We start from the raw sequence: 26,973 nt of genomic DNA on the forward strand, positions 1-26,973 counted from the left end.
GGTCAGGTGTTTTATCTTGAGTGTTACCTGAGGAAAACACTCGATAAGTATTTGCTGAATGAATCTTATCCAGCTATAACCAATTATCTTGAAAATTAAAACTCAAATCAAGATAACATTTCATATTTATGACTGTCAATATTTCCTTTAATATTTAATGTCCCCAAGTTCGAAGGGCATTTTCTAATGCTCTATATAACATCCCTCAAGGCGACCATATTTTTTCTCTCTCACTGCAGCAGAGATTTCGAACCAAACCAGCGCTCAATATGAAATGCCCACTAGAATTTAACTCCAGTCTCACCTAGCTATTTCATTAGACTATCTTTGCGTCAAAGAGAATGCACTGGCAATTATGGATAAAGTGCTACTCTGAGTACATTAGGATGTTTTTGATTCTATGAATCAATCTTTTCCATGAAGAAGGACAAAAATGCCCAAGGACTACTAACATGCCAAAATGTCAAAGGCAGGAAAGCAAACAAACACGAAGTGGCCGGTGTTCTCAGAGAAACAAATGGCACAAGACAGCTGTAGGGAACAGAGCTATGGCAACAGAGGTCACCATATTTTTAACTTAGTATCCCTGATGACAGCTAACTCACAGGCAGGGCCTTGGCAAAACTGCGTTCTACGTGAACTGTTTGGGGAGCGTAAATCTTTCTGGAGGAGGCCCGGTGGCTCATGGGTTAAAGCACTCAGCCAGTTGCTAACCCAAAGGCCCGCAGTTTGAACCCGCTGTAAAGATTTTAGCCAAAAAAAAAAAAAGATTACAGCCTTGGGAGCCCCCTGGGCAGAGACCACTGGATCCTACCGGGTCACGGTGACTTGAGATTCCCTGAAAGGCACTGGGTTTGGGTTCTTGGTCTTAGTATCTCTTCAGATTCCTTGATTTCACTGGTCTTTCCCCGGCGGGGCTCTCCTGAGTCACTGTCGTCATTTCTGTCCCTGGGGGGCACAAACGGCGAATGGCTCAATGGAGAGCTGCAAAGTGGTCGGTGGGAACCCACCCAGAGACGTCTGCCGCCGGGGCACAGCCACGGAAGCTCCACAGACCACACACCGGCCTTCTACACACGACACACGGGGCTCCCAGGAGCCGGAATCGATCCGACCGCGACTGGTTGGGCCTTGGTTACGTCTATTTCTAGAATCACCCGTTTCAGGCTAGGTCATTGAGGAAGGGCCCTTGCACTAGCATTTCAAGAAAGATCCCGGGAGCGAGATGTTATCCCTCGCTTACTCATGCCGCCATGGCCTCGTTAAAGGACACACGTGGTAGCTCAGGATTCAACAACCCACCTCAGGGGCCCAAAGAGTCTGAAAACATTTATTGTTACAATGGATCTCTTTTAAGAAAAGAGAATGAGAGTTCAATTAAGACCGAAGGTGTCCTCACATAATCCATTTCTCAATATAAATACCATGAGAAATTACACCATGAATCTGAGCGAGACCTTTTTTTAATTGGGAGTTGAAAAAGGAAGTCTTTAAGGAAAATTTTCAGTACCCCGGTCTGCTGCAGTTAATAACTTAGCATGTAATTAATACTTTCAGTCACCGTCTTTGTAACTCGAACCAAACGACGGAGCAGGCCCAGGCAATGTGAGGTGTGTGTCATCCTCTCTGGGACTGGATAGCTCACTAATAACGGAAATACGGGGCATGGCCCCCTGGGGGAAGGAACCAGGGCCATACAGTGTATGGACTCGTACGCAAGGATTGGTTCATTTGACCACTCTGCTAGACTTACACTGAGCCATTCTCAGGGTGCAAGGGGGGATCTTACTGCCGTCACAAGGGATGAGCCAGGAGCCGAGTCCGCCGTCTCTCTGGGCTAAACCTCCTCCGTCCAGAAGACAGAGCTGTCTCCTCAAAGACCGCACAGACAGCAGAGAAGCAGCAGCAGCAGCAGCAGCGGCGGAACTAGGAAGCTGGCAGGAGATGGCGTCGTGACAAGCTTGCCACTCCACGAGTGAAAGCAGAGGGCTTTCTGACAAGAGGCTTGCTGGGCACTTAACGCAGAGAGCTAGATGTGCCCACCCACAGACCAAGAGTACCTGAGGCAGAGACCCACTGATGGAACTGGGTGCCTCTTAGCACATAGCTAAAGGAGCTGTCTAACATTCACCCAGCGTGGCAGATGCCGCCAAGGGCTCTGCGGCTAAGTAGCTAAGGAAACAGAGATGTGCCAGCAGGCATAGCTGAGATGAGGCGGCCCTGGCTAAAGAACTGTATTCTGAGTGTTTCCAATCCTGAATTTTACCCTGTTAACATCCCTAACAAATCCTATTAACTGGGAGTATTGCCTGTGAATTGGTTTGGTCACGACAACATATTATCAAACCCAGCAAAAAAGTAGAGTATCGTGAGAGGGACAGTTGGTGTCAGAATTAGCAAAAAGGAGGAGTGGAGGGTGGAGGCACGCCTGACCTCCACTTCATAGGAATCTGTCCGGGGCTGATACTACTGTGATTCCTTCTCTCTCCTTTGTGACATTAGAGGAGGCCAGACACAGCCCCACATCATGTATACACTTGGGTAACGTTAGCACCATGGAATGGAAATCCTGCCTCTAAACCCTGACTGAAGATATGCAGAAATTACCAACGATAGTCCAAATATTGAACTAAGCATCTCATTTAATCATACTTGTCTAACAGAACAATTTATACAAAAAGCTAAAAACAAACCCAAAAACGCCCTCACTTCCACTGAGTTGATTCTGCCTCGTAGTGACCCAGTTGAGCAGGGAGAACTGCCCCTGAGGGGTTCCAAGATAAACTCTTTACAGGAGTAGAAAGCCTCATCTTCTGCTGAGCTGCTGCTGGTTTCGAACTGTTGACCTTGCAGTTAGCGGCACAACACATAACCTCAATAGCACCAGGGCTCCTTAGGTAAAGGTGTAACTTTTTAAAAATATGAGTCAGAAACAGACAATCATAGTGGAGGAGAGCGGTGAAAAAGGAACCCCTGGCGGAGATGGACTGACACAGCGGCTGCACCCCTGGGCTCAGGCATAAGAGCCGCTGTGAGGACGGCACAGCGCCAGGCAGCGTTCCGTTCTGCTGTGCCCGCGGGTCGCTGGGAGTCAGACCCAGCGGGATGGCACCCAGCTGCAGCAAGAACAGTGGACAAAATTGTCCAGTACCTCATCCCGATTTTTCACTGACTGCCCCTTTAGCGCTGTACAAATGGACAGTGACTGCACAGAGAAAGGGGTCAACAGCAGGGCAGTTCCTGTCTGCATTGAGCATTCCCTGGTGGACCAGCAGCCCCCACATGGCATTCTCCTCCTAGCATTCCACCAGAAGCTGGCGAATGAGGTCTATTCCATTGGTCTTTTTTAAATCAAAATTAATCAAGATGTACTCAGCGCCAGGAAGAACTTGCCGTATATACTCGCGGATAAGCTGACCGAATATCAGCCGAGGCACCTAATTTTACCGCAAAAACTGCATTGAAAATGTGCTGAAGAACTCGGCATATCCACGAGTCTATAGAGTACATCCTGGAAAACAGGACCAGTCAGCCTGTGCTCCTATGTGTCACCAGGCTGCCTGCCGACGGTATGAGTTTTAAAAGCACTTAAAAATTTAAACCCAATAGTATGGATTTTAGGTTACTTCTTCTTAGAAAAAACAGGGACCCATTACCTTATCTAAAACCAAAACCAGCTTCCTTGTTCAGCAAGTTTGATAAGCTCAGCTCTAAACACAAATACAACTCACATTTCTTCACATGCAATCAAAGCCGAGGCGGCACTGCATGAGGCCATCAAAGCCAAATGCAAGCCATCAAATCAGTACAGAAATCCGGTTCACAGACACAACAGCTAACACTTATCATAATGTCTGGCCAAATTGTCCACTTAAAAAAAAAAAGCCCAAACAAGGATCTTCATGTAAAATGTGGACGATTCTAAACTTGTTGTCAACAGCTGGGAAAATTTGAATCTGTCCAGTACCAGGCAAACAAGCACCTCCCTCCCACTAAGAGCCTGCGATTCTAACCTCGCTGACAGGTCCCAAGGAAGCCGGGCACAAACCCGTCTGTGCTCTTAGGGTGAGTACACTTCTGCTACCTCTAAATGAGCCCACTTTTAAATTCTTATTCAAGAATGAAAATAGCAACAGAAAGCCATTCATAAGCCCACTGACAAACATTACCATCAAGTTGACGGTCCTGACATACTGGAAGTGGCCACTCGAGAGGGCTACTTTTTCGCTATTGGACACACCGTTCTCTGCTCCACCTTCCTCCTCCCTTCCTCCCGCCTAAGCATCTCACTACTGAATTACCCATTCTAGCCTGCCCGAGGAAACACCTTTGGAGATAGACAGGCAGTGTGATAACACCTTTTGAGATAACGGGGCACAGTGACATCCCTGGACAGAAGGCCCTGGTGCTTCGGTGACCCACACAGTGCTGAGCACACGCGTGGCCTGTGTGCCCCCACTGGCCTCGCCAGCATCCCCCCAGAGCCCGCTTCCAGAGGGCAGCACTCCCCCGAGGCCTCGCTTACTGTGCCGGGCACATGACCCCGCTCCTGCTTGCCACTCTGCGAGCTGCTGTTTTTGAGTTTCTTCTTCTTTTTGGCTGTTTCTTTGTGCTCTTTCTGCTTGTTTTGCACTTCGATAAGGACCGAAATGAAGCTGTTTTTCACTTCCTTTTCAAACTCCAGTTCGTCTCTCAGGGCCAGCTGCTGCACGAGCTCTTCGGAGTACTCCTTAATGGTGGCCTCAATTTCTTCCAAAAGCTCGTTTAATTCCGACACCGGGAGCCGTTTCACTCCTGTGGCCAGAAACAAAACACAGCAGGCGCTAAGACAAAACAAAATTTTTAAAAAGCCTTCAAGGGAGCACCCCAGGATGTTTCATGCCAGACAGCAAAACTCATATTCTACAGCAATTAAACTGACTGCCCGCGCTCACTCCTGGGATGCAAACTCCTCTGGGGCCAGGCCTGAGTGCAGGCAGGTGGGCCGCGTCACTTCTCAAACGGCGGGGAAGAAAAGTCTAACCAAATCATTTACTCGTCGAAATCAATCACTCAAGAATGGTGCTTTGGTCAAGGCTGAATCGCGCCTGAACAAGAAGGAACACAAAGGCAGAGGCCAAGCACGGGAGGGAGCTTCTGACATGAGCCTGCTAGCAATGCAGTCGGGTTCTGGCGCTTCTGCAGAGGGGAGGCGCCCGACCGAGAGAGTTCAACAGAGTATGCCAGGAATCGCGGGTCCCAGGTGGGAGTTTCTGATCCAGTTTGAGAACACCACAGGGGACAAACATCCCCAGTCTCCATTTCAGCTTTTCCTCAGACCTTCCTCTCACCAGAGCACTCCCTGAGTGGCACCAACAGTTAGTACTAACCAAGAAGTTGGGGGTTCAGGTCCACCCAGGTGTGCCTCAGGGAAAGGGCCCAGCAACCAACCTCGGAAAGGCCACCGCTGTGGAAGGCACAACGGGCACAATGCTACTCTGACACACCTTTTGGGGGGGTCGTTGCTGCTTTAGCCCCTCCCTCATCAGAGAGATACTCAGCATGAAAACCCACTTCAAGATCAGTATGGTCAAATCAGACCGCCCCCAAGAACTCGGTCCATCTGACCTCACAGGGTTGACAGGAAGCCACCCAATCAAAGTGGCCTTGGAACCACCCAGGGGAAGAGCAGCCCCCAAGCCCCAGAGCTCAGATGATCCCGAGATGAAACCAGTGACGTGAGCTGAGCCGGCCAGGGCAGAGCTGCCAGGTGTGCATGCAGTCACAGCCCCGGGGTCTAGGTGGGCTGGTCTAGCCAGGGAGTTTCTGTGGCCCCTCATCCTCAGGTGCACCCCAAAGATCCCCAGTTCCTAAAACACTTCACTACAACGCAGAAATCGGCTTTTGTGCAACAGGAATTATGACAGATTAGATCCACCCACTTGATATTTTCAACAAAGGGCTATCCAGTAGCCGTTGGCTCAGGAGCCCATTGGTGTAGTGGCTACACATTGGGCTACTAACCAAAAGATCAGCTGTTCGAAACCACCAGCTATTCGGTAGGAGAAAGACGGGGCTTTCTACTCCCGTAAAGAGTCTGGGAAACCCACAGGGGCAGTCCTACCCTGTCCCGTCGGCTCACTGCGAGTTGGAATCGACTCAATGGCAGGGAGTTGGGTTGGGTTTTTGAGTCATTGAGTTGATTCCAATTCATGGCAACCTCCACACATGTCAGTGTAGAGCCGTGCGGCAGCGGGTCTTCAGTGGCTGGTTCTTCCGAAATGGATCACCAGGCCTTTCTTCTGAGGCACCTCTGGGCGGACTTGCACCTGCAGCCTTTCGGTTAGCAGCTGAACATGTTAACTGTTGGCCTCACCCAGGGACTCTACCATCTAACGAGTAGCTGGGCGGCCGGGTTAAAGACGAGTAAGACAGAGTCCTTGAGCAATGACAGTATGAAGGCCGGAGTGCTCACAGGTACACCTGTGAGAACGAAAGCTTCCTGGGGGGAACGTGCGCATGTCCGGCATCGGCAGCAAGCACACAGAGCAGTACTGGGGCTCTTACTCTCTTCAGAACCGCTCGTACTCGATCTGGTCAGGGTCTGGATCTCCTGGGAAAGCATGGACAGGTGATCAGATGGCGTGGGGGTCTCATCGTCTTCGGGGTCTGGCGATTCTTGCATCATCTCTTCGATTTCTTCGATAACCTTAGAAAACACACATACCACTGTTCACCACTGTGCAGGCATAGGAAGAAGGATCTGCCTCTAATGTGGCATTCACCAGAGGGAACAGAAGAGAAATATACAAAACGCCCTGTTCCTCCACTGGGTGCAGGATCAGGTATCCCGAACGATCAGCGTTTTTACCAGAATTGGCGACCATGGCATTAGCAGTTTCTGAAAAACGCAGCCGCACACTAAACACAGAATGAAACCGAGGATGATCTAACTCTAACATGCCCGCCTGACCCAGCAGACCCTGTGAGATCCTGCAGCGTCTGAGCTATAAAGGAAGGATGTGATCAACTCACTGCCATCCAGCAGTGGATTCTGACTGAGCGGGACCCTGGAAGACAGGGTAGAACTGCTCCTGAGGGCGTCTGAGATGGCAATTCTTCACGGGCCTAAAAAGTCTCATCTTCCTCCCCGGATGCAATCACCACGTCTAGAATTTCCAGAATCGGACCATCAACAGACTGGTCAGAGAGCAAGTCCACAGAGACTCGACCTCAAACCACATGCCAGTGCTCGATCAAAAGAGATGTCGCCAAACAGACGTAAAATTTCAAAGCTACAACAGTGGAAACCACTTCAGCATAAAGCAAAAAATTATCTTCATGGTGGCAAAACTGCCCTTTAACCGCAGAAAGAGAAGGGCCTAGGTTAATTCAGTGAGAGATGAGGGAGATTTCTGAACACGTAGGAGCTTGGGGAGGAAAAGAACTGCTCCGTGGCAGGCATTTTTCACAAATACATCTGCCGCGTTAGCAAGACGGGGTTCGTCTACGAGACAGATGCACTGCCACTCAGCAACGAGCACCGTGCCTCATCCTCTCCACACACCAAACGCAGAGAAGGATGCAGGGCTCAGGGACAATCGAAAAGGCAGAAAAATTACGGAACAGAAAATAGGACCAAAAATAAAAAAATAAATAAAGCAAGGAGCAAATCATACGAGCACATTTAACATACTCTTTGAATCAGCAAGCTTAGCTCGGGTGGGGGGTGAATCTGAAACTCCTTGCCACCAAGTTGTTCCTGATTTTTAATCACCCTATTTTATGGGGTGGAAGGCCTCCACAGGATTCCCGAGGCTGTGGATCACTATGGAAACAGACAGCCACATCGCTCTCTTGTGGAGCAGCTGGTGGCCTTGAACAGTGGACCTTCCAGTTCACACCTGGGTGCACAGCCACCGCCCCACCAGGGCTCCCAAATTAGGAGGGCTTTCCAAATCAGGCATTGGTCGGGACAATGACATCCCATGCCAGGCTGCTGCAGAATCTGTTACCCTGCGTCTTAAAAACTCCGGCTGACCGTTGGTTACTCTGTGTGATACACCCCGCTACAACGCGAGACGCTGCACTGACCTGCTATCACCTTGCTCTCTGCCCGGGACAATCCAAACCCAAAATGACAAAGCAGCCGTAGATGAAAGGATGACAGCGGAGGACATGCAATGCTCTCACCTGGTTTCTCTTTACTAGACTCTTCCCCAACTTGCCAGAGCAAATGTCCTAACTGACCTTGCCTATGCAGCCTCCAAATCTTCTGGGGTCACAGAATGCGCTGTCTCAGCGGCTGGGGCACGCTTTACTTCTGACAGAAGTTCTTGCGTCACACTGTTACAGCACGACCGTGGTGGGAGAAAGCTATCTGGACTCGCTTCGCTCAAACACCAGGCTGCTGTTACTGGCACAGCAACAAGCATGATGCTCACGCCTGTCCAGAGGAATGCATGCACGTCTCATTAAGGCTAATGCGCAGGAGCCAGGCTTTCAGAGGACTGACACCATTTCTGTGCAGTTAGACTGCCATTTGGCCAGTTACGCGGCCATCGAGTGGATGCTGACATGACAGGGCAGGGTAGAACTGCCCCTGTGAGCTGCCAAGGCTGTAACTCTGTACAGGGTAGAAAGCCTCATCTGTCTCCCATGGAAAGCCGATGGTTTTGAACTGCTGGCCTTGAAGTTAGCAGCCCAACGCATACCCTCTGGATGAGCAGCTAAGCATGTTAAGTGTGTGCACCACGCGGGACTCCAACCAATAACTGGCATCTCTCCTGCACTCTGGACGGCGAGAGGCAACCAGGTGAAAGGTGAGTATGAGAGCCCTTGAGCAACGAGCCAGAGTGTTCATTACTATGGACGAGGGAGAAGACAGCCTGGGAAAATCAGAGCTTTCTGGGAGAGGGCATGTCATTGCTATCTGCAGCAATCACAAAGACCACTGCTGTACACAGGGGTGATGTCTCTCTTTACAACTGCTTGTGCCCAGTCTCTTAAGCCCAGCGCCACCAGGGCTCCGCTGCCTAGATCTCAAAGGAAGTGGGAAATCCACCATCTACTTTCTGACTTCCGTTCAAACAATAGCCTTTACTGTACTGTTTAACATAGCCTATTTTTGACATTTTTTTTCCACTAGCATGATCCCCGTCTGCTTCATATTATGTATACCAGTTTGTTTGTTTGTTTGTTTGTTTGTTTGTTTGCTTTCATGGAAGAGAAGTCACCTCATGACTACACCCAATGCCATCAAGTCGACTCACTCACAATGACCCCACAGGACAAGGCAGCACGGTTCCACCGCGTTTCTGAAATGGTCCACACCTTTTTACAGAGACAGATTGTCACATCTTTCTGCCTTGGAGCTGCTGCTGGGTTTGAACCACCGACCTTGAGGTCAGCAGTCCGGCATTCACCTTACTGAACCGCCAGAGCTCCTCATCAGCTATAGAGCCACAAAACCTAGTGGGGGAAAATAAGTACCGTATACAGTTGTGTATAAGCCGAGTTTTTCAGCACATTTTAAAGGCCATTTTTGTGGTTAAAATTAGGTGCTTTGGCTGATAGTTGGGTTGGCTTATACTCGAGGGTATACGGTAACTCCTCACCGCTAATCTCACTGACTGCCACAATGAGAGAACCTCTTTCAGCTCCCTTGTCCCGTTTCCTTTTGTTCAGGGGGAACCCCATCTACCTGGTCCGCAGTGAAGAGGGGCTCCTCGCTGACGCAGGAGACAATGATGGAGTGCATGTCCAGCTGTTCCCGGAGCTCCTCGTCATCTGATGTGTCAAAGAGCAAACCGTCACTGATCTAAAGAGAAAAATACCACTGTTAACCCCACTGGTCACAGCAAAGGGAGTCTCTGCGAAAGGATTCATTCACCACAGGCTTTTTCATGGGAGAGGGAACTGTCACCAAGTGACCTCCCCTGCAGACCAGGCTGTGTGTGAAGTCAGAGAACCGCAAATTAAACAAAATCAAAGTGCTACCGACACTCCCGATAGCCCAATATGGATACATAGTTAGGGGTGTGTGTGTGTGTGTGTGTGTGTGTGTGTGTGTGTGTGTTTCTCTCTTCAGGGAAGAAAGACGGCTACAAATGCTGAAGGAGAAGCAGGAAAACACTGTTCATTAGCAAGTCGCAGGGCCAGGAATTACAGCACTTGGTGGAGGAGACCAGAGTAGCACAAGGCGTTACTTTGTGAACAATCTAACCTCAGGCTGGTTTGGGCTAAATTTCACAGAACACATAGCTGGTTACTTGTAACTACTTTGTAACATTCAGGATAAAAGACTGTCACATCACTTAAACTCCCTGGCAAGCAGTTAACTGTCCATGAGCTTCCCACTGAAACTTCAGGCTGGAAAAGTCTGCCTTTTATGGCGGAGCCCTGTGCCCCGCGTCCAGCCGGTGCGCTTCACACACTCGCAGGCACCACCGGGCTGCCGGGGAGGCTGGTGTGTGGCCAAGATGCTGAACAGGTTTCAGCAGAGTTTCTGGACAAAGACTTGGAAGTCAGGCCTGGTAACCTACTTCAGTGACTTCGCCAACGGAAACCCAATGGGTCACAACTGTCCGATCGGAAAACAGTCTGCATGAGCAGCAACAGAGTTCCCTTCCCTCGTGCACGAGGTCACCACGTGTCGGGAGCCGACTTGGGATTGGAGCCCAGATCGATGTTTGAAAGATCTTGAAACCTAACTGTGCTCAGGATTTTTTTTTTCTGTTTGTCCCACCAGCCCTTTCCAGCCTGTCCTGTGACTCAAGACACGGATGCTTACCCACACCATCAAAGGGTCCCCCGCTCCTGGGAGGCACCACTGGGAGAGGGAAGCCTGCCCTGTCCTCTCGGCCAGACCGCGCCTGGTCAGTGAGCGCTCTTCACCAGAGACACGACGGGGGGGCGCGCGACTGAGAGCCAGAAACAACGCGACGGCACCCAACCATCGGCGGCATCAGAAATTCCAGGGCTAGAGGCACACAGGCCAGTCTGGGCTGCGGAAACAAGAAAGGGCCAGCAGAGGAATCGAGACACAGAAAAACAAGAAGACTACATTCTAAGGGATCGGACTCCCCAAAGCACGGTGACTTTCCTAAACAGAGGTAAGTATGGGTTCTCCTTTCCAGTACAACAGAAGGAAAAAGTGATCAGAAATAGGAGTGTAGCTCTTACCTAAACTACCAAATATTTTCAAATCCGACAGCCCCGTAAACTAGCTGAACAAAAGTCAATTACAGCTGCTGTGGTGAAGTGCACTCTCTCACTATGGGTCTTCCATCGGCCTGTGTCTCTGTCACTCCCGTCAATTGACTGGGTGGGACTATGCAAGCCGGGTGTAGGAACCGCTGAGAGGGGACGAGGCTCGGTGGCAGTCTCCTGGCTGTCAGAGAGCCATCGCAGAGGCAGGCAGAGCGAGATTGCCTGGGAACATCAAGGAAGACGAGCCACTGGTGGAGCACATCAGAAACCCCTGCCTGACATGGCAGAGCCTATGCCTCGCTGAGACCAGGGGCCAAGGAAGACCATGAGACAGAGCAGAGACACTGCCAAGGTGAGGAGGCTGCAAGGCAGAGCAGCAGATGGGCTTCCTGGCAGGTAGGGGCAGAGGCCAAAGAACTACATGGCTGAGAGGCTGAGGCCAGAGAGTCTTGGCTGCTGGCTGAGGAGGTGTTGCTGGTTGACCAGGGCCCCTGGAGTGCCTGGTGCCCAGCGCTAAGACTGGAAACAGACCTACAGACGCACAAGAGCTAGAACAGACCACAGAAGTCTCGCCCAGGTTCATAGTGGAATGGAAATGACAAATCAACTAAGCCATGTTTAAGGTGGCTTCTCCGTCACTGTAGTCAACCGAGCCATTACACAGAGCAGAGGATACACGGTAAACATACAATCTGAGGATACAGCCGAGTGACTCACGACTACTGTCTGAGGCCAGCACGATCCGCAGGGTAGGAAAGCTCAGGAGAGGCATGCACAGGATCCGCTGGCGTGTGACTTTCCTAAGAGGGGGATGGGAGAGACGCCCGGCACTGCTAAGTCCATCTACTGCCATACAATGCAGGTCCCGACGAAGACACCGCCTCATTCTATTTCTCCCTGCACCACCCGCTTAGGAAAGCCCTGGCCGTGGCTTTCAGCGCCTCCTCAGGAGATCTCAGACCACCGTAGGGGTGAAGAAAAGCACGTAAAAGCTGCTGGAGGGAGAAAAGTGGATCAGGAACCAACATCGCCAAATCCTCCACAACAACACTAGATGCTGGAGAACAAGGACCGTCATTGCCAGGTTTGGATGAAGTGCATCCGAAACAAACCATTCCGTGGACACGGAGACTACAGGCGTGCAAATGCTCAAAGAAGCTACCTCCCAGCAGCCCTCAAAGGCCCTCCTACAGAATACGTCCACCGAAACCTCGGGCAGATGGAGGCGGCAGAAGGCACTGAAGCTTCCAGAAGAGAACGGCGAAGAGGATCCCCGCAACGAGAGGGCTGGGAGGATCCAGCAGAACACTGGCTGGGAAGCTAGAGAGAAGCCAGTGCCGATCAGAACTGTTAGCGAAGCGTATCCAGAAAGCTAAGGGGCAAACGGAGTCAGCGAGGGCCTGCAGGGTGGATCACTGAGTTACAGATCTCATGTGCCACACTTGAGTCTTCTGGCTCAGCTGAGGCTGGGTGGGTGAATGAATCTTAAATAAACCACCCCCCAAAAGGAAATGAGTACCCCAGGGAGAACAAGGCCCATGAATGATAAAGAGGACTCAAATAAGAGGACATGAGCATACTGGTGAAATGGGGAGAGCGGCGGCGTTTTCTCGAGGATTAGTGCTGGAGGTTAGGGTGAGGAGTGCTAAAGCTTCAACGTCTTTGCTAAGAAAGCACACAGACCTGGTCTGAAAGGGAAAAACCAAAGCAAATTAAGCAGTATGCACATATAATCCAGCAGCAGCAACAGTGGGAATGACAGCGGCTGCCTTCACAATGTAAATCCTCTAATCCCAGTTTACTCTTTGTTAAGTTATGACACTTACTCTTTTAAGAATTTACTTATAAGAAAAAAGAGAACAGTGGAGGGAGCAGGCGCTTGATGCGAGGGACTATTTGGCTTCTTGAGTGGTCAGAAGAGTGTGGGGATGATGTGAAAGCGACCCAATAGTTATCCTGTCCCTCACTGCTACTGAGTCGATGCCGACAGAGCGGGTCTCTGGGCCAGGGCAGACCTGCCCCCTGTGAGTTTCTGAGGCAGTAACTCTTCCCAGGAGGAGAAAGCCGCTTCTTTCTCTAGAGGACCGCCTGGTGGTTTTGAACTACTGACCTTGCCATCCACAGCCCAACAAGTCACCACCACGTCACCAAGGCTCATTTAGTAGTTATCCTCCTGAATCTCTACCCACTTCTGGCCCCAGCCCTCGCTCTTTGATGCTATCTCTTGAGGACAATAATTTTATTTTATTTTCCCCTCTGACTATAAACAATGGTGTTAAAATTACTCCTAAGGCTGATACCAAGGGCTCAAGTAGAAAGCAAATGCTTTGAGAATGATGATGGCAACAAATATACAAATGTGCTTGACACAATGGATGGATGTATGGATTGTGATAAGAGTTGTACAAGGCCACCAAAAAATGTTTTTAAAAAATAAAACGAAATTTAGGGGGAAAAAATGTTAAAAGACTCTACCTTAGTACTCCACCAGCAGGAAGCCATGCTCGTTGAGGGTGTCCTAAGAGTTTACCTCAGTACGGGATGTGGACCAGGTCACACCCTGTTTTCCTTGGATGGGGCCACCACACCGTTCCCCACATTGCCTCACCTGAAAAAGCCAGACCTCGATTTTCCAGACTGACCTTTAATAGAAGAAAGAAGACCTGCTGTGGCTTTGGGACATATTTTTCCTCTGGCTCTGGACCCTGGATTTGGCTCACCTCGGCCTGGCCCTTAGATTTTGGAATGAACAGCACCCACTACCACATGAGACATTTCCTCAAAGTTCCGTGAGTTTCTGTGGGACATTGCAGAGCGCTGGAGAACCCAGGGGCATCTACTCAAGGGAGGATGGGAGGGAGCCATGTATTATCTTGGAAGAGTTGGACAATGAAGACATCTTCAATTTCCAATTCCTTGGACCTACTCTGGTAATTAATTCTTACAAAAGAAACAATTACCATGCCCTCTTACAAAGCTATATAAAGCTCCTGTCATTTAGAAGTCTCCAAGGGAGGGAAGAGGTGGAAGAGAAGATGCTCCTAAGCATTCACTCATATGGGCACATTCAAGAAGGACCAGGGATTCAGAATAGGTTTCTACTTCTTGCCAAAACACACAAGTAGTAAGCTATCGAAATAAATTCCCATGACATCAAAAATAATGATCCCAGATGATCTACTAGAGTGGCAGCCAAGCCCATTCCCCAGGGAGCTGGCATATGCTAAGGGCTGGAATTCCTTTCAGGCTTTGAAAATGAACCTTGACTGTCCAGGTATCAGGACATAAATGTGCCTTCCTAATTGCCACCCGGTGCCAAGGTCAGGAGCAGGTGGTGCTGCTTCCCTGTAGGGAGCTGAAGGTGTGCCCAATAGGGGGAGGGGGTGATGGGGCATGTAATGTGCCCACAAACCAACCTGGAACAGGTGAGGGGCCATCCACTAGAAGAGACGCACCACAGCCTCAAACTTCAATGAAAGGAAAAGAGTCAACGAAAATCGAGCAGACCAGTTTCTCAGAATGTGTTTCTCATCTTAATGCAAAATAAAGATGCTCCACCTGTCAAGTTATAAAAACAAAATCTCCTCTCCATCTTGTTTTATAACTGGAACAAGCCAAAGGATTCATCCAATGATAAATTTTGCATAGCTCAGTCATGGGGAAACTAAAGTACCTCAGTTGACCAAGGTTAAAACAATTTTCCCAGGGAAAGTGCTGGCTTAATTGTAGACTATCTACGAGAATGATAACAGGAGAAAGAAGAGGCTTCTGGGAAACCCCAGGGGCAGTTCGACCCTGTCCTATCGGGTCCACTTGAGTCAGAATTGACTCAACGCCAGTGTTTGGTGAGTTCAGTAGATGCGGTGGCTACATGTGTGCTGCTCCTTTATGAAGAACAGACTTCTAATTTCAGGCCCATTCACTACCTGACGAGTTAAGATAACCAACTGAGGCTGTGGAGAAACGGCCATCTGTCAGAGGTGCTAGGGACGGGCAGTGCCCGAGTGGAAGGGTGGATGAAACGTCCTTTCAAGGGCCATCTGACGTTAGCGCTGTCTAATGCCACGAGCTCACCAGACGCTGACACTCACAGACAGGAAGCTTCGGAGAAGAAGGGAAACGTGCACTGAGCCTCGCTCTGATAGTGAGCATGACGTAAGCAGAGAGGGAGGGTGGGGTAGTGCATTTTGTGCCTTGTGCCTACATGCACGCCGTGCCAGTCCGCACCACCACTTCACACAGCCAATGACTCAAACAAGCGCCCACGATGCCACATCCCAGCACCAGGAAACGGGGGAGCCTCCCAGTGTTCACTAGAAAACCCCAGAAGGCTGAAGACTTCCCCGAGCCATTTGCATGGCCTCTGCTATTTACGACCCCAACTGTCCCTAAGCCCATCACTCCCTCAGATCACACAGTGACACTCAGCGAAATGCTGAACCCTCTGGGCATGTGTTTACACGGCCATTTGATAAGGAACTCACACAGGCCCTGAGCCTTAGGTAAGCTGGCTCCGTGACCGTCCGCCCCAAACAAACCCAGCCCCGTGATTTTCCATGACAGTCATTCCCATGCCCCTGCCCTCCCCCCACCCACAGGTCCCAATGCCCGCACTCTCGCTCCAGCCAAGGCATCTCTGCTTCACGATGCCCGACACAGACAACAGCCTCAAACACGCTCAACTGGCAGGCTTTCCTAAAAGGTCAAGAACGGAGAGTCACAGGAACACATAGCTCTCTGACAACCTGTCATGTCCAGAGAGTCACTACATTCATCGACCGTCAGCTCCGCGCTGCCCCTCCAGCCCCTCCATGCGTGAGAACAGAGGCGAGGATCCTCACCGAATGGCCTCAGCCCCTCAGGATGGTATCCCTTCAGCTGGAAAAACAAAGAACCCACCCTGCTGACTGCTGCTGGTCGGACACAGGAGACAGACTGTTAGCTAAATCCTGCCAAGCGAGCGTGCAGCCAGGGACCAGGAGGAACGCACCAGCAAACTGACATAAGCAGAGCCAAGTTGGCAACACGAGGCCCAGGCCCACTGCAGCTTCCACGAGCTGGGAGACCAGGGGCAGTGCCCTGACTTTACGACGTATACACAGAAGTGCTGCTACTGTTTCTGACCCGGGACCCGGATCCGCTATTCCGAAACCTTTGGTCCAATTCCTAACTTACCCCTTTGTCTGAGAGGTTCAGCGTCAGCAGGTGCAAGGTCCTGGTGTGGGACGACTTCCAGTCCACAGGCATGACGTTCCCATAATTATCTGTGAGGGCATTCCAAATCCTGAAAGTCAGGAAAACCACCGTCAATGAAAGGGAAGGGCCTCTGGGTCTTTCTCACAGCACGCGCTCGGGGTATCATGGCAGAGGGGTCCCCAGTCGTACACGGAGCACGTTTGGCTGGCCACCAACAGGCTGGGGAGTTGAATCACCCACAAGCGTCTCAGAAGCAAGGCTCGGCATTCCACTTGCAAAAACAGTCGGATGGAGCACGGTTGTACGCTGACCTGCGTGGGGTCATGATGAGCCAGGCCTGGGGGTTGACTTTCTAAAGGAAGACTAAGTACAGCAAGTCTCAAAGAAGGAAGACAGAGGGGGTGTGGCTTCTCAGAGAAGTACCCAAAAGGGGAGCGCCCTAAACATGGCTGTGTGAAAATCCTATCACTAGGCTGCGAGGAGGTCAAGTGATGTGAAAACGTCCCTAGTCACTTGTCCCCCAGTTCTGAGGTGATTTACAAACTACCACAACTGGTAATGAATCGCTAACAAATCGCCTGTACTGGGTGCCAGGCACTGTCCTAAGCCAGTTACATATATTGACTCATTGAATCTTCAAAAACATTATGAAGTAGGATCCTTTATCATCCCTGATTTACAGATGAAGAAACTGAGGCACGGGGAGGTTTAGTCATGTTTCCAGAACCACACGGGTAGTAAATACTCTGTAGTTAATTTTCTTCTAACATATAAACGTGCGTCATGTTATATATGTTATATTAGATATCATCTATAGCATATATTATATAGTCCACATATATAAAATATATTTATGTATTATATATAAAATAGCATACATCAAACTTGAGACATATAAAAACATATATATATATATATATATATATTTCATGACCTTCAGGTTGATTCTGAGTCACAGAGCTCTATATGGCCAAGTAAAACTACTCCATAGTGAAATGAGGACCTAATGCCGGGGGCTTAAGTGGAGAGGAAATGTTTTGAGAATGATGAGGGCAATGAATGTCCAAATGCGTTTTACACAATTGATGTATGTATGGATTGTGATGAGTTGTATGAGCCCCCTAATAAAATGATTTTTTTTAAAAAGACTAATCTCTACGGAAGTCAACTGCCTTATCTTTCTTCTGAGGAGCGGCTGGTGGATTCAAACCACTGGCCTCTCAGTTAGTTGCCGAGAGCTCCTTCTACTCATAGAAATTGTTTCATGAAAGTCAATCATATGTCTCTAGCCAAAGACTTGCCTTACTTTCTGGAGACAAGTTTCCTGATCCAAGCTTCATAGGAGTGGAGATGAGGGTTTTACATCTAATTGGAAATATAACAATCAGGCAACTAATAGAGGAAATGAAAGAAGGAGGCAGAGTTCACCATGGTATGAACACAGGCAGTATCCGCAGCAGCCACCTGGCATTTGGGAGGAAGCAAAAGGAAGGTTGGTGGCGTAGCAGTTACGCACTGGGCTGCAAACCACAAGGCCAGCAGTTTGAAACCACCAGCCGCTCCACAGGAGAAACACGGGACTTTCTCCTCCTGTAGAGTTACAGTCTTGGGAACTCACAGGGGCAGTTCTACCCTGTCCTTACGGGCTCGCTATGAATTGGCATCAACTCAGTGGCAGTGAGTTTTCTGTAAGGGCACTTGACCAAGCTTCAGGAAACACAGATTGGTCTCGTTCTTCCACAAAGAGTCTTCAGACCAGTTCCCTAACCTCTCTAAGTCTCCGCTACCCTTCTATGAAATGAGGCTGCAATAGGGATGGCAGATATTCCTCCCAGCTGCACAGCTGCAAGGACTGACTCAAAGGGGTCGCACAGAGTAAAGTCCCAAAGCGGACAGCACACTTCCATTTCATGGCCGAAATTCTGTTTCAGGACCAGAGTAACAATCTGCACACACAATAAAACAGGAAGTTATACAGGGAAAAAAGTAATAATTGAGACACAAATGAGATGGGATTTAAGTGGGCAAGTAAAGTTAAACACTACACACATATAAGCTGCCAAATGGCCCCACTAAACAAAAAAACTTAATGCCAAAGAGTCGTTTCTGACTCATAGTGACCCTATAGGGCAAGGTGCAACTGCCCCTGTGGGTTTCCGAGACTGTAGCTCTTTATGGGACTAGAAAGCCTCATCTTTCTCCCATGGAGCTGCTGGTGGTTTTGAACTGCTGAACTGCTGGCAGCTCAATATGTAGACATTATGCTACCAGGGTTCCTACTAAATGACTAGTCAGAGGCTAGAGGCATACAAACAGATGTCACATGGGGATAGGGGAGGTGTCCTGAAAATTCTGTTAGCTTATCTAGTTTTGAATAGTCCTTGAGTGGCACAACTGATTAAGCACCAAATGTCTCGTTGAAAGGTTAATGGTTCAAAACCAGTCAGACGTGCCTCAGAGGGCAGACCTGGCAAACTGCTTCTGCAAGGTCACAGCCATGAAAACTCGATGGCGCACAGTTCTTTGCTGAACACCTGGGGTCACCATGAGTCAGAATCGACTTGCGGGCAACTAACACGAACAACAACGTGAACCCTTGGTTGCTGGTTTTTTTCCTCATTTATGGAAGCCACTGGGACACAAATACAAGATGACAGGAGTGTAAATAAGAATATAAGATTTTAAAATGGGAGAGCCACAGGCTTGATTTAACGATTAGGGATTTGGTAACAAAGAGCAGCAGCAATGGGACCACAAATGCCAAATCATAAAATCCAAAAAGGATGTGTGCCCCTGGAATGCAGAGTGCACTTCACCGCGAGTGTGAACTCAAGGAGCTCTAGGAAACTGGCTCCTCTGCCCCCCGAGGGCCCCATCACACAGTCGCGTCTGTTCTCTGTTAGAATCAGACCTCTAATGCGAATGTGGCAAGTGTGGTCCGCCAGTTTGTCTAGAGAACCAGATCCAGTGACACGCATCCATGGGTAAGAAAGAGCTTTAGATCAAGCAGTAATTCCATATGAAGAAGGCATCCCAGCCTGGTCCAACACAAGTTCATGAGTTCCACACTAGTCCCTCAGACCCTCTTCAGACTCACGTAGCTATGTGCAGTGAGACAGGATGCAGGCAGATCACAGGCCGGTGGATGCACAGTCATGTGGATCCAAGGTGGGTGGAAACATGGCAGGGCCAGCGGTCAAGTCCAAGTAGGCAGGAAGGCAAAGGGGCAGAGAGAGGGAGGTTCCCAGGGTTCGCCTTATAAGAAGGCCACACCCCCAAGGATGCATCATCAGGCTGTGACTGGATTGACAGGTTGGATTCCACCACTGCACTTTCATACTTCTTCAAGTTGATGTGAAATCTTCTAACTACCACACAGGCCTTCGGGTGGCTAACCTGTAGGGTCTCAGGCCCACCCCTGTCCTGGTGGAAAGATTTTCAAGTACTGAAGAACTGACTGAAGGGCTTTCACAAAGTCCCTAGACAAATTCCACAATCTTTAACCTGCTGTTCCCTCAGCTCTTTGCAGGCCCTCGGTACACCTAGCCGTGGGAAGGAGAGTCAGTAGGTGAAGTCAGCCCGCAGATTCTGGGTTTCGTTTGGTCTTTGCTCCATCAATGAGACTCTAAGAAAAGGACAAGCGCATTCATGCTTCACCTACAAGAAGGGACTGTGGGTGGATTTGATCTTCTCAGAAAAAAAAAAAAAGCTCAAAGCAGAGAATACCAGAAAGATGTTTACTTGTGCTTTGTTAACTATGCAAAGGCATTTGACTGTGTGGGCCACAATACACTGTGGATAACCTTGAGAAGAAAGGAAATTCCCGAACAATGCATCGTGCTCATGTGGTTCTTGTACATAGATCAAAAGGCAGTGGTGCAAACAGAACAAGAGAATACTGCATAGTTTAAAATCAGGAAAGGTGTGTGTCAGAGTTGTACCCTCTCACCACACTTATTCAACCTGTACGCTGAGCAAATCATCAGAGAAGCTGAAGTATCTGAAGAAGAATGTGGCATCAGGATTGGGGGAAGCTTATTAACAACCTGAGACATGCAGATGACACGACCTGACTTGCTGAAGGTGAGGATGACTTCCTAAAGAAGATCAAGGATTGCAGCCTTCAGCATGGATTGCAGCTTAATGTAAAGAAAACCCCAATCCTCACAACTGGACTAATAGGTAGCACCAAAATAAGCAGGGGGGAAATTAGAGTTTCAGTTGCTTGGATCACAATCAATGCTCATGAAAGCAGCAGACAAGAGGTGAGAGGATGAATGGTATTCCATAAATCTGCTGCATAAGACCTCTTTATAGTGTTAAAAAGCAGGGAGGTTACTTTGAAGACGAACGCATGCCTGATCCAAGCCACAGTACTTCCTTGCCTTGCTGTGAAAGTTGGATACTGAATAAGGAAAACTTAAGAAGAATTGATGCATTTGAATTGTGGTGCTGGCGAAGGACATTGAGAGAATCGTGCACTGCCAAAAGAACAAACAGCTCTGTCTTGGAAGAAGTTCAGCCACACTGCTCCTTAGAGGGGGCGAGGGGGGAAATGGAGAGCTTATAACAATGAGTACAAGAAAGAATAGACTGTTTTTACATTGACTGTGGTAATGAATGTACAACTCTTCTGGATAGGACTAAACTATTGAATGGTATGATATGGGGCTATGTGCCAATAAAACAAAAAAAGCATGTTCCGTACAGGTAAGGATGCCGAGACTTTGTCTCGCGTACTTTGGTCGTGTTGTCAGGAGAGATCAGTCCCTGGAGAAGGACGTCATGCTCGGTAGAGCAGAGGGGCAGCCAACAAGAAGGAAGCCCTCACCAAGATCAACAGACACAGTAGCTACGACAATGGGTACAAACATAAAAACAACTGTGAGGATGGCGCAGGACTGGCCAGTGTATTGTCCTGTTGTGCAGAGTCAAAACCACCTCAATGGCTACTAACAACACAAGAATAGAGGAGCCCCCTCTCTTCACCAAGCTCAAAATAATTGTGACTGGAAAAACAAAGGGTCCGCTGCAGCGAAGTGTTTCTAGAATTCTCTGCTTGTCATATCAGTATTACTGCCAGTCGTAAGCAGCTCTAGGAAGGCGAAGTCTGAGGACACCGCATTGCGCACATACCCAGGGTAAAGCCTTGGGGGAAATGCGCACCTCAATCTCACCAAAACTAAGACTAGGACTCAAAACAGTTAAATAAAGTGCCCGGTTTCTGCTGCTAGGTGCCTCAAGTCAATTTTGACTCAGAGTGATCCGAGAAACAGAGAAAAATTGCTGTAATCTTAATGGAAGTGAGGAGCCCTGGTCACAAGTTGGGCTGCTAACGGCATGGTCAGCATTTTTAAACCACCGGCCATTCCCTGGGAGGAAAATGAGGCTTTCTACTGCCATCAGACTTAGTCTCAGAACCCACAGGGCCAGCTCTGCTCCGACCTATCCAGTCACTATGAGTCAATATTAACGCAATGGCAGTGCGCTTAGTTTTCTGTTTTGTTTGTTTGTTTTTTCATTTCTTTGTTGTTGTTGTTGTTTTTTCATTTCTATGGAATCAGAGCCAGATCTATCTCCCAGGAGTGGCAAGGTGGTTTTGAACTGCTTACCTTGCACCCAGCAGCCCAACCACTACCCCACCAGGGCTCTTCTTAAAGTGCCCTCAAACAAGGCAGCAGCTGAGTGAAAGAATTCCCCGCTCTAGGAAAGAGAACAGCAGTGAGCTCCAGCAAACCCAACAGTGACCAGCCTCAGCCTCTGAAGAGAGAGTGAGTTCTTTGCTATCTTTACCATTGAGCACATCCACTAAAAACCAAATATTTTAAGCAAAGGCTTAACATAGACAGTACTTGTGGGGGAAAACAGGAACCTTTAATTTTCTACATAAAACCCAATGACCAGTTTTAAGTGCATAACTTGATGTTTGATCAACATAATTTTAAAATCCAGAATACATCAGGAGTTCTAGTGGTTCAGAGTAAGTAAATCTACAGAAAAGGGCATCAGAAAGTTCATGGAAAAATAAGAGTTAAAAGATAATGGAGTTTTTCCACATGCTATTTTCTCTTTGGGACAACCTACTGCCCGCTGCCCTGAAGTAGATTCTGACTCCTGGTCACCTTGTGGAACTGCCCCGAGGCTGGCTGTCATCTCCACAAGTGCATATGGCCTCTGCATTCTCACAGACTGGCCTGAATCGGAACCACAATCTTTAATGCAAGTAGAAAGCCTCATCTTTCTGCTGTGGAGTGGTTGGTCATTTGGAACTGCTGACCTTACAGTCAGCAGTCCAATGCGGACCCACTATGCACCAGAGTGCGAACCACCGATGTTTTCATTAGCAGCTGAACATTTAAACTAGAAGCTACTGGGCTCCATTTTTAGGACTTGATTTCAAAACTGTCATCTTGGCTACTGACTACATGCATATGTACACTTGTACAATCCAGTCTAAACCTTTCCCTTCTTCTGCCCCTGGCAAAACACTAAGAAAATAAAAAATGAACTCACTGCCATTGAGTGATGTCAAGTCACAGCAACCCTGTAGGACAAGGAAGAACTTCCCCGTGGGTTTGAGACTGTCACTCTTTGTGAGAGCGGAAAGCATCGTCTTTCTCCCAAAGATTGGCTGGTGGTTTCAAATGGCTGACCTTGCAGTTAGCAGCCCAATGCATAACCACTACGTCACCAGGCAGAACACCATGTTTTAATAAATAGATGGCTTCACCAAAACAGTAAGACAATAAACAGATCAATGATTTCCAAGAATTCAAGGGGAAGAGAAAAGGGACAAATAGGTAACACACAAAGCATTTTAAAGGCAGTGAAACTATACTAATACTATACTATACTACACTAATACTATACTATGCTATACTAATACTATACTATACTAATACTATACTATACTAATACTATACTATACTAAACTAATACTATACTATACTAAACTAATACTATATTACACTACACTACAGTACACTATACTATACTGGTGACACATGACATCTACATTTGTCAGAGGCCACAGTCCTGTTATTGTTGTTGTTAGGTGCCATTGAGTTGGTTCTATGTACAACAGCACACAACACTGACTCCGATCGACCTTTTATACAGTAGAACAAGCCATTCCACTCTGTTCAACAGCCACTGTGAGTCAGAGCCCAAAGGGTTGTACAACATGAAATGCTGCTGGGTCCTGCACCTCCAACTTTCTGTGGGCTATTTGTAAGGAGATCCCCAAGTCTCCCTTCCTAGTTCATCTTAGTCTGGAAGCTCCACTGAAACCTATTCAGCATGATAACAACACAAGAGCTTCCACAGCAGATGAGCGGTGCCTCCACCTGAGGCCCACTGGCAGGGAATCCAACCAGAGTTTCTGGCATGATGGTGAGGTTTCTACCACTGAAACACAACTGGCTCGGTTAATAATGTATCAACATTGGCGCATCAACAGTAACAGATAATACAAAGGAGTAGAGGATGTTAATAATAGAAGCAACAAGCATGGTGGTCAGGGGGCACATTTGACTTCTGTACATCCTGCATAAGGATCACTTGTGTGCAGCTGCTAACCAAAGGTTTGAAGTTCAAGCCCATCCAGTAGTTCTATGGGAGGAAGACTTAGCAAAGTGTCCCTAGAGAGGCTCTGAGGGGTAGTTTTACTTTGTCATGACCAGTTGAAATCTATTTGAAAGAAACTAAAATTTTGCTGGAGATAATTCAAAAAGGGTTGGAAAGAAACAGACAGGGAACTGATAAAAATGCAAGCTGAATATGGACAAATGTGCTTGACACAATGGATAGATGGATGGATGGATGGATGGATGGATGGATGGTGCTAAGAGCTTTAAGAGCCCACAATAAAATGCTTTTTTTAAATGCAAGTTGAATTGAGAAGAAGACATGGAAAGAGGGATCAGCTGACATCAGATGAATCAATGTCGAAAGCAGAGAACACCAGGAAGAGATTGAGCTGTGTTGTATTGACTAAGCCAAGGCACCGAACAGTGTGGATCATATAAACTAGGGATGACACTGAGAAAAAGAGTAATTCTAGAAAACTTCATTATGTTCATGCGGAACCAAGTGGCAGTCATTGGGGCAAAACAAGGGGATATTGCCTGTTTTAAAATTAGGAAGGTGTGCATCACAGCCATATCCTTTCACCATACTAATTTAATTTGTATGTTGAGAAAATGACCTAAGAAACAGAAAACAAAATTCCTCCCAACTAGGCCAAAAAACAACATTATCATCAATGGCAAAAAAGATTGAAGTTGTCAAAGATTTCGGTTCACTTGGATCCACAATCAATACCCACAGAAACAGCAGACGAGAAATCAAATGGCATATTGCATTGGACAAATCTGCTGCAAAAGAAGTCTTTAAAATGTTAAAAAGGGGACGGACAACCGAAAAGTGGGTGAAGGGAGACGTCGGACAGGGCAAGATATGACAAAAATAACAATTTATAAACTATCAAGGGCTCATGAGGGAGGGGGGAGCGGGGAGGGAGGGGAAAAATGAGGACCTAATGCCGGGGGTTTAAGTGGAGAGAAAATGTTTTGAGAATGATGAGGGCAATGAATGTGCAAATGCGCTTTACACAATTGATGTGTGTATGGATGGTGATGAGTTGTATGAGCCCCTAATAAAATGATTAAAAAAAAATGTTAAAAAGCAAAGATGTCACTTTGAAGACTCCTTTGCCTTGATCTTCTCAATCGCCTGCGATGCATGTGAGAGTTGGACAATGAATAAAGAAGACTGAAGAAGGATTGGTACCTTTGAATCAGGGTGTTGGTGAAAAATAGTAAATCTACCATGAACTGTGAGAAAAGCTAACATATATCCAGAATGTCCCTTAGAAGGGAGGGTGGCAAGACATCTGAGGTACTTTGGATATGTTATCAGAAGGGACCAGTTGCGGGAGAAGGGCATCCTGCTTAGAAACGGGGTGTCACTGAAAGACACAGTGACTGCTACGATGGGCTCAAACAGCATGGCGGTGAGGATGGCAGAGGTAGGCAGTTTTACTGTAGTCCACAGAGTCAGACAGACACGCCAGGACCTAGCAACAGCAACAAACAAGGTTCCGTGTAATCTTTCTGTAAACCTCCAAGTGCTGTAATAAAGTGTGTTTAGAAAAGAAAGATACAGATAAGCTCTCCAAGAACAGTTGGGCCTCCGGTCCCAACTCTTCTCAGATTCCCCGCTGCATCCAAAGTCTCTCTTGTTGCACAGAGGAAACACAGACCCTCAAGTGAGAATCACCTTTCTGTGCTCTAGATCCCCCCTCTCTCTCAGGAATGTCTTCCCGTGGGGTGAGGAAAGGGGAACGGATTTCAACTATCGACACAACCATACACCCTTTTTCAGGGGCAAGAACAACAGAAAACATGGGGGAAGGGAGACAGTGGTCTTATTGCAAGATATGAAAATAATAATAATCTATCAAGGAGGTATGAGGGGGGAGGGGAAAAAGGAGGAGCTGATAGCAAGGGCTCAACAGAAAGTAAATGTCTAGAAAAGAATGAAGGCAACATAGGTACAAACATGCCTGATGCGATCGATGTATGGATTGTAACAGCGTTGTAAGAGTCCCCAATATAATGATCTTTTAATAAAAAATAAAACAACAAAAAAGAATGTCTTCCCTAATTTCTAATCTGCCCACCCCACTAATGCTCTGGAAACCATCCCTGGTCCTTTCAGCTTCTCCAGTACCTCCTCGCCCATACATGCTCTGGTCCCTGGTTCTCACCTGGGGCCATCTTCCAAGGTAAAGACACTGGCGTTACAACTCCTGTCCGACTACAACACTGGGTGCTGTCTCCCTCCCTTCCCCGACCCCCTTCGAACTCTGAGAACGGTGCTCCCTAGTGCTTCTGTCCAATCTTTGCACTGGTCTCCCACCACGCTGTGAAATCCTGGCATGAGGAACCAGAGCCCTTCGCTGTGACGTCTGTGTCAACTTGCACTCGACCTGGTCGCTTTGCAAGGCCCAATAAATTCCTGTGCACACATACTGCAAGCACGCGACAGTACTTCTGCACGTGGGACAGGGTGCGCCCCGACGCCCAGACCTGCCTCACCTGCGCAGCCACCAGAACCCAGTTCTCACGCCCCTTTCAAGGAAGGCTTTCCGGACTGGCCCACACACTTTTGCGACCTCCCCTACTGCATCCATTCGAGCGCCTTTCACGCCATACAAGGATGTGTTGACAAAGCTCGCCGGTCCTAAACTGTAAAGGTCAGCCAGCCTGGCATTCGTGGGGCAGGCACTTAGCAGGGGCTCACCCCACGCGGGCGGATTGAAGGACCACGCGCGTGCGGATGAGGAAAGGGCTCTCACTAGCCGGTAGGACAAGGGGATCCTCCCGAGGAAACCGAGGGGGAGAGAGCGAGGCCGAGGTCAAGGCTGCAAGGGAGTGTGGGCGGCGGGGCGCTGGCATGGAAAGCGCCCGGCGAGCGGAGGGCTGCAGCGGAGGCCACGGCGGCGCCGTGAGGAGGTGGGGCGCGGGGGGCGGGGACTCGGTGCGGAGGCGGAAGGAGGTCGCAGGGAGGAGCCAGCGGCCCGAG

At 48.5% G+C, this 26,973-nt stretch overlaps 1 protein-coding gene across 1 annotated transcript in view; it reads right to left on the reverse strand.

Annotated features, from left to right (window-relative positions):
* Nucleotides 1–26,556, reverse strand: part of FEZ2 (fasciculation and elongation protein zeta 2) — a 55,442-nt gene extending 28,886 nt beyond the window's left edge. Inside the window, exons 1-5 of the mRNA XM_045287042.1 lie at nt 26,487–26,556; nt 16,366–16,474; nt 9,683–9,799; nt 6,568–6,688; nt 4,526–4,794 (exon numbers count right to left, since the gene is read on the reverse strand). Of these exons, the coding sequence (XP_045142977.1) occupies nt 4,526–4,794; nt 6,568–6,688; nt 9,683–9,799; nt 16,366–16,437 (579 nt within the window). The 5' untranslated portion in view covers nt 16,438–16,474; nt 26,487–26,556. The remainder of the gene's footprint in view (nt 1–4,525; nt 4,795–6,567; nt 6,689–9,682; nt 9,800–16,365; nt 16,475–26,486) is intronic.
* Between the last annotated feature and the right edge of the window lie 417 nt (nt 26,557–26,973).

Source organism: Echinops telfairi, unplaced genomic scaffold, assembly GCF_000313985.2.
Source record: "Echinops telfairi isolate 266 unplaced genomic scaffold, ASM31398v2 ScPeMD7_10;HRSCAF=50, whole genome shotgun sequence".
Lineage (NCBI taxonomy): Eukaryota > Metazoa > Chordata > Mammalia > Afrosoricida > Tenrecidae > Echinops > Echinops telfairi.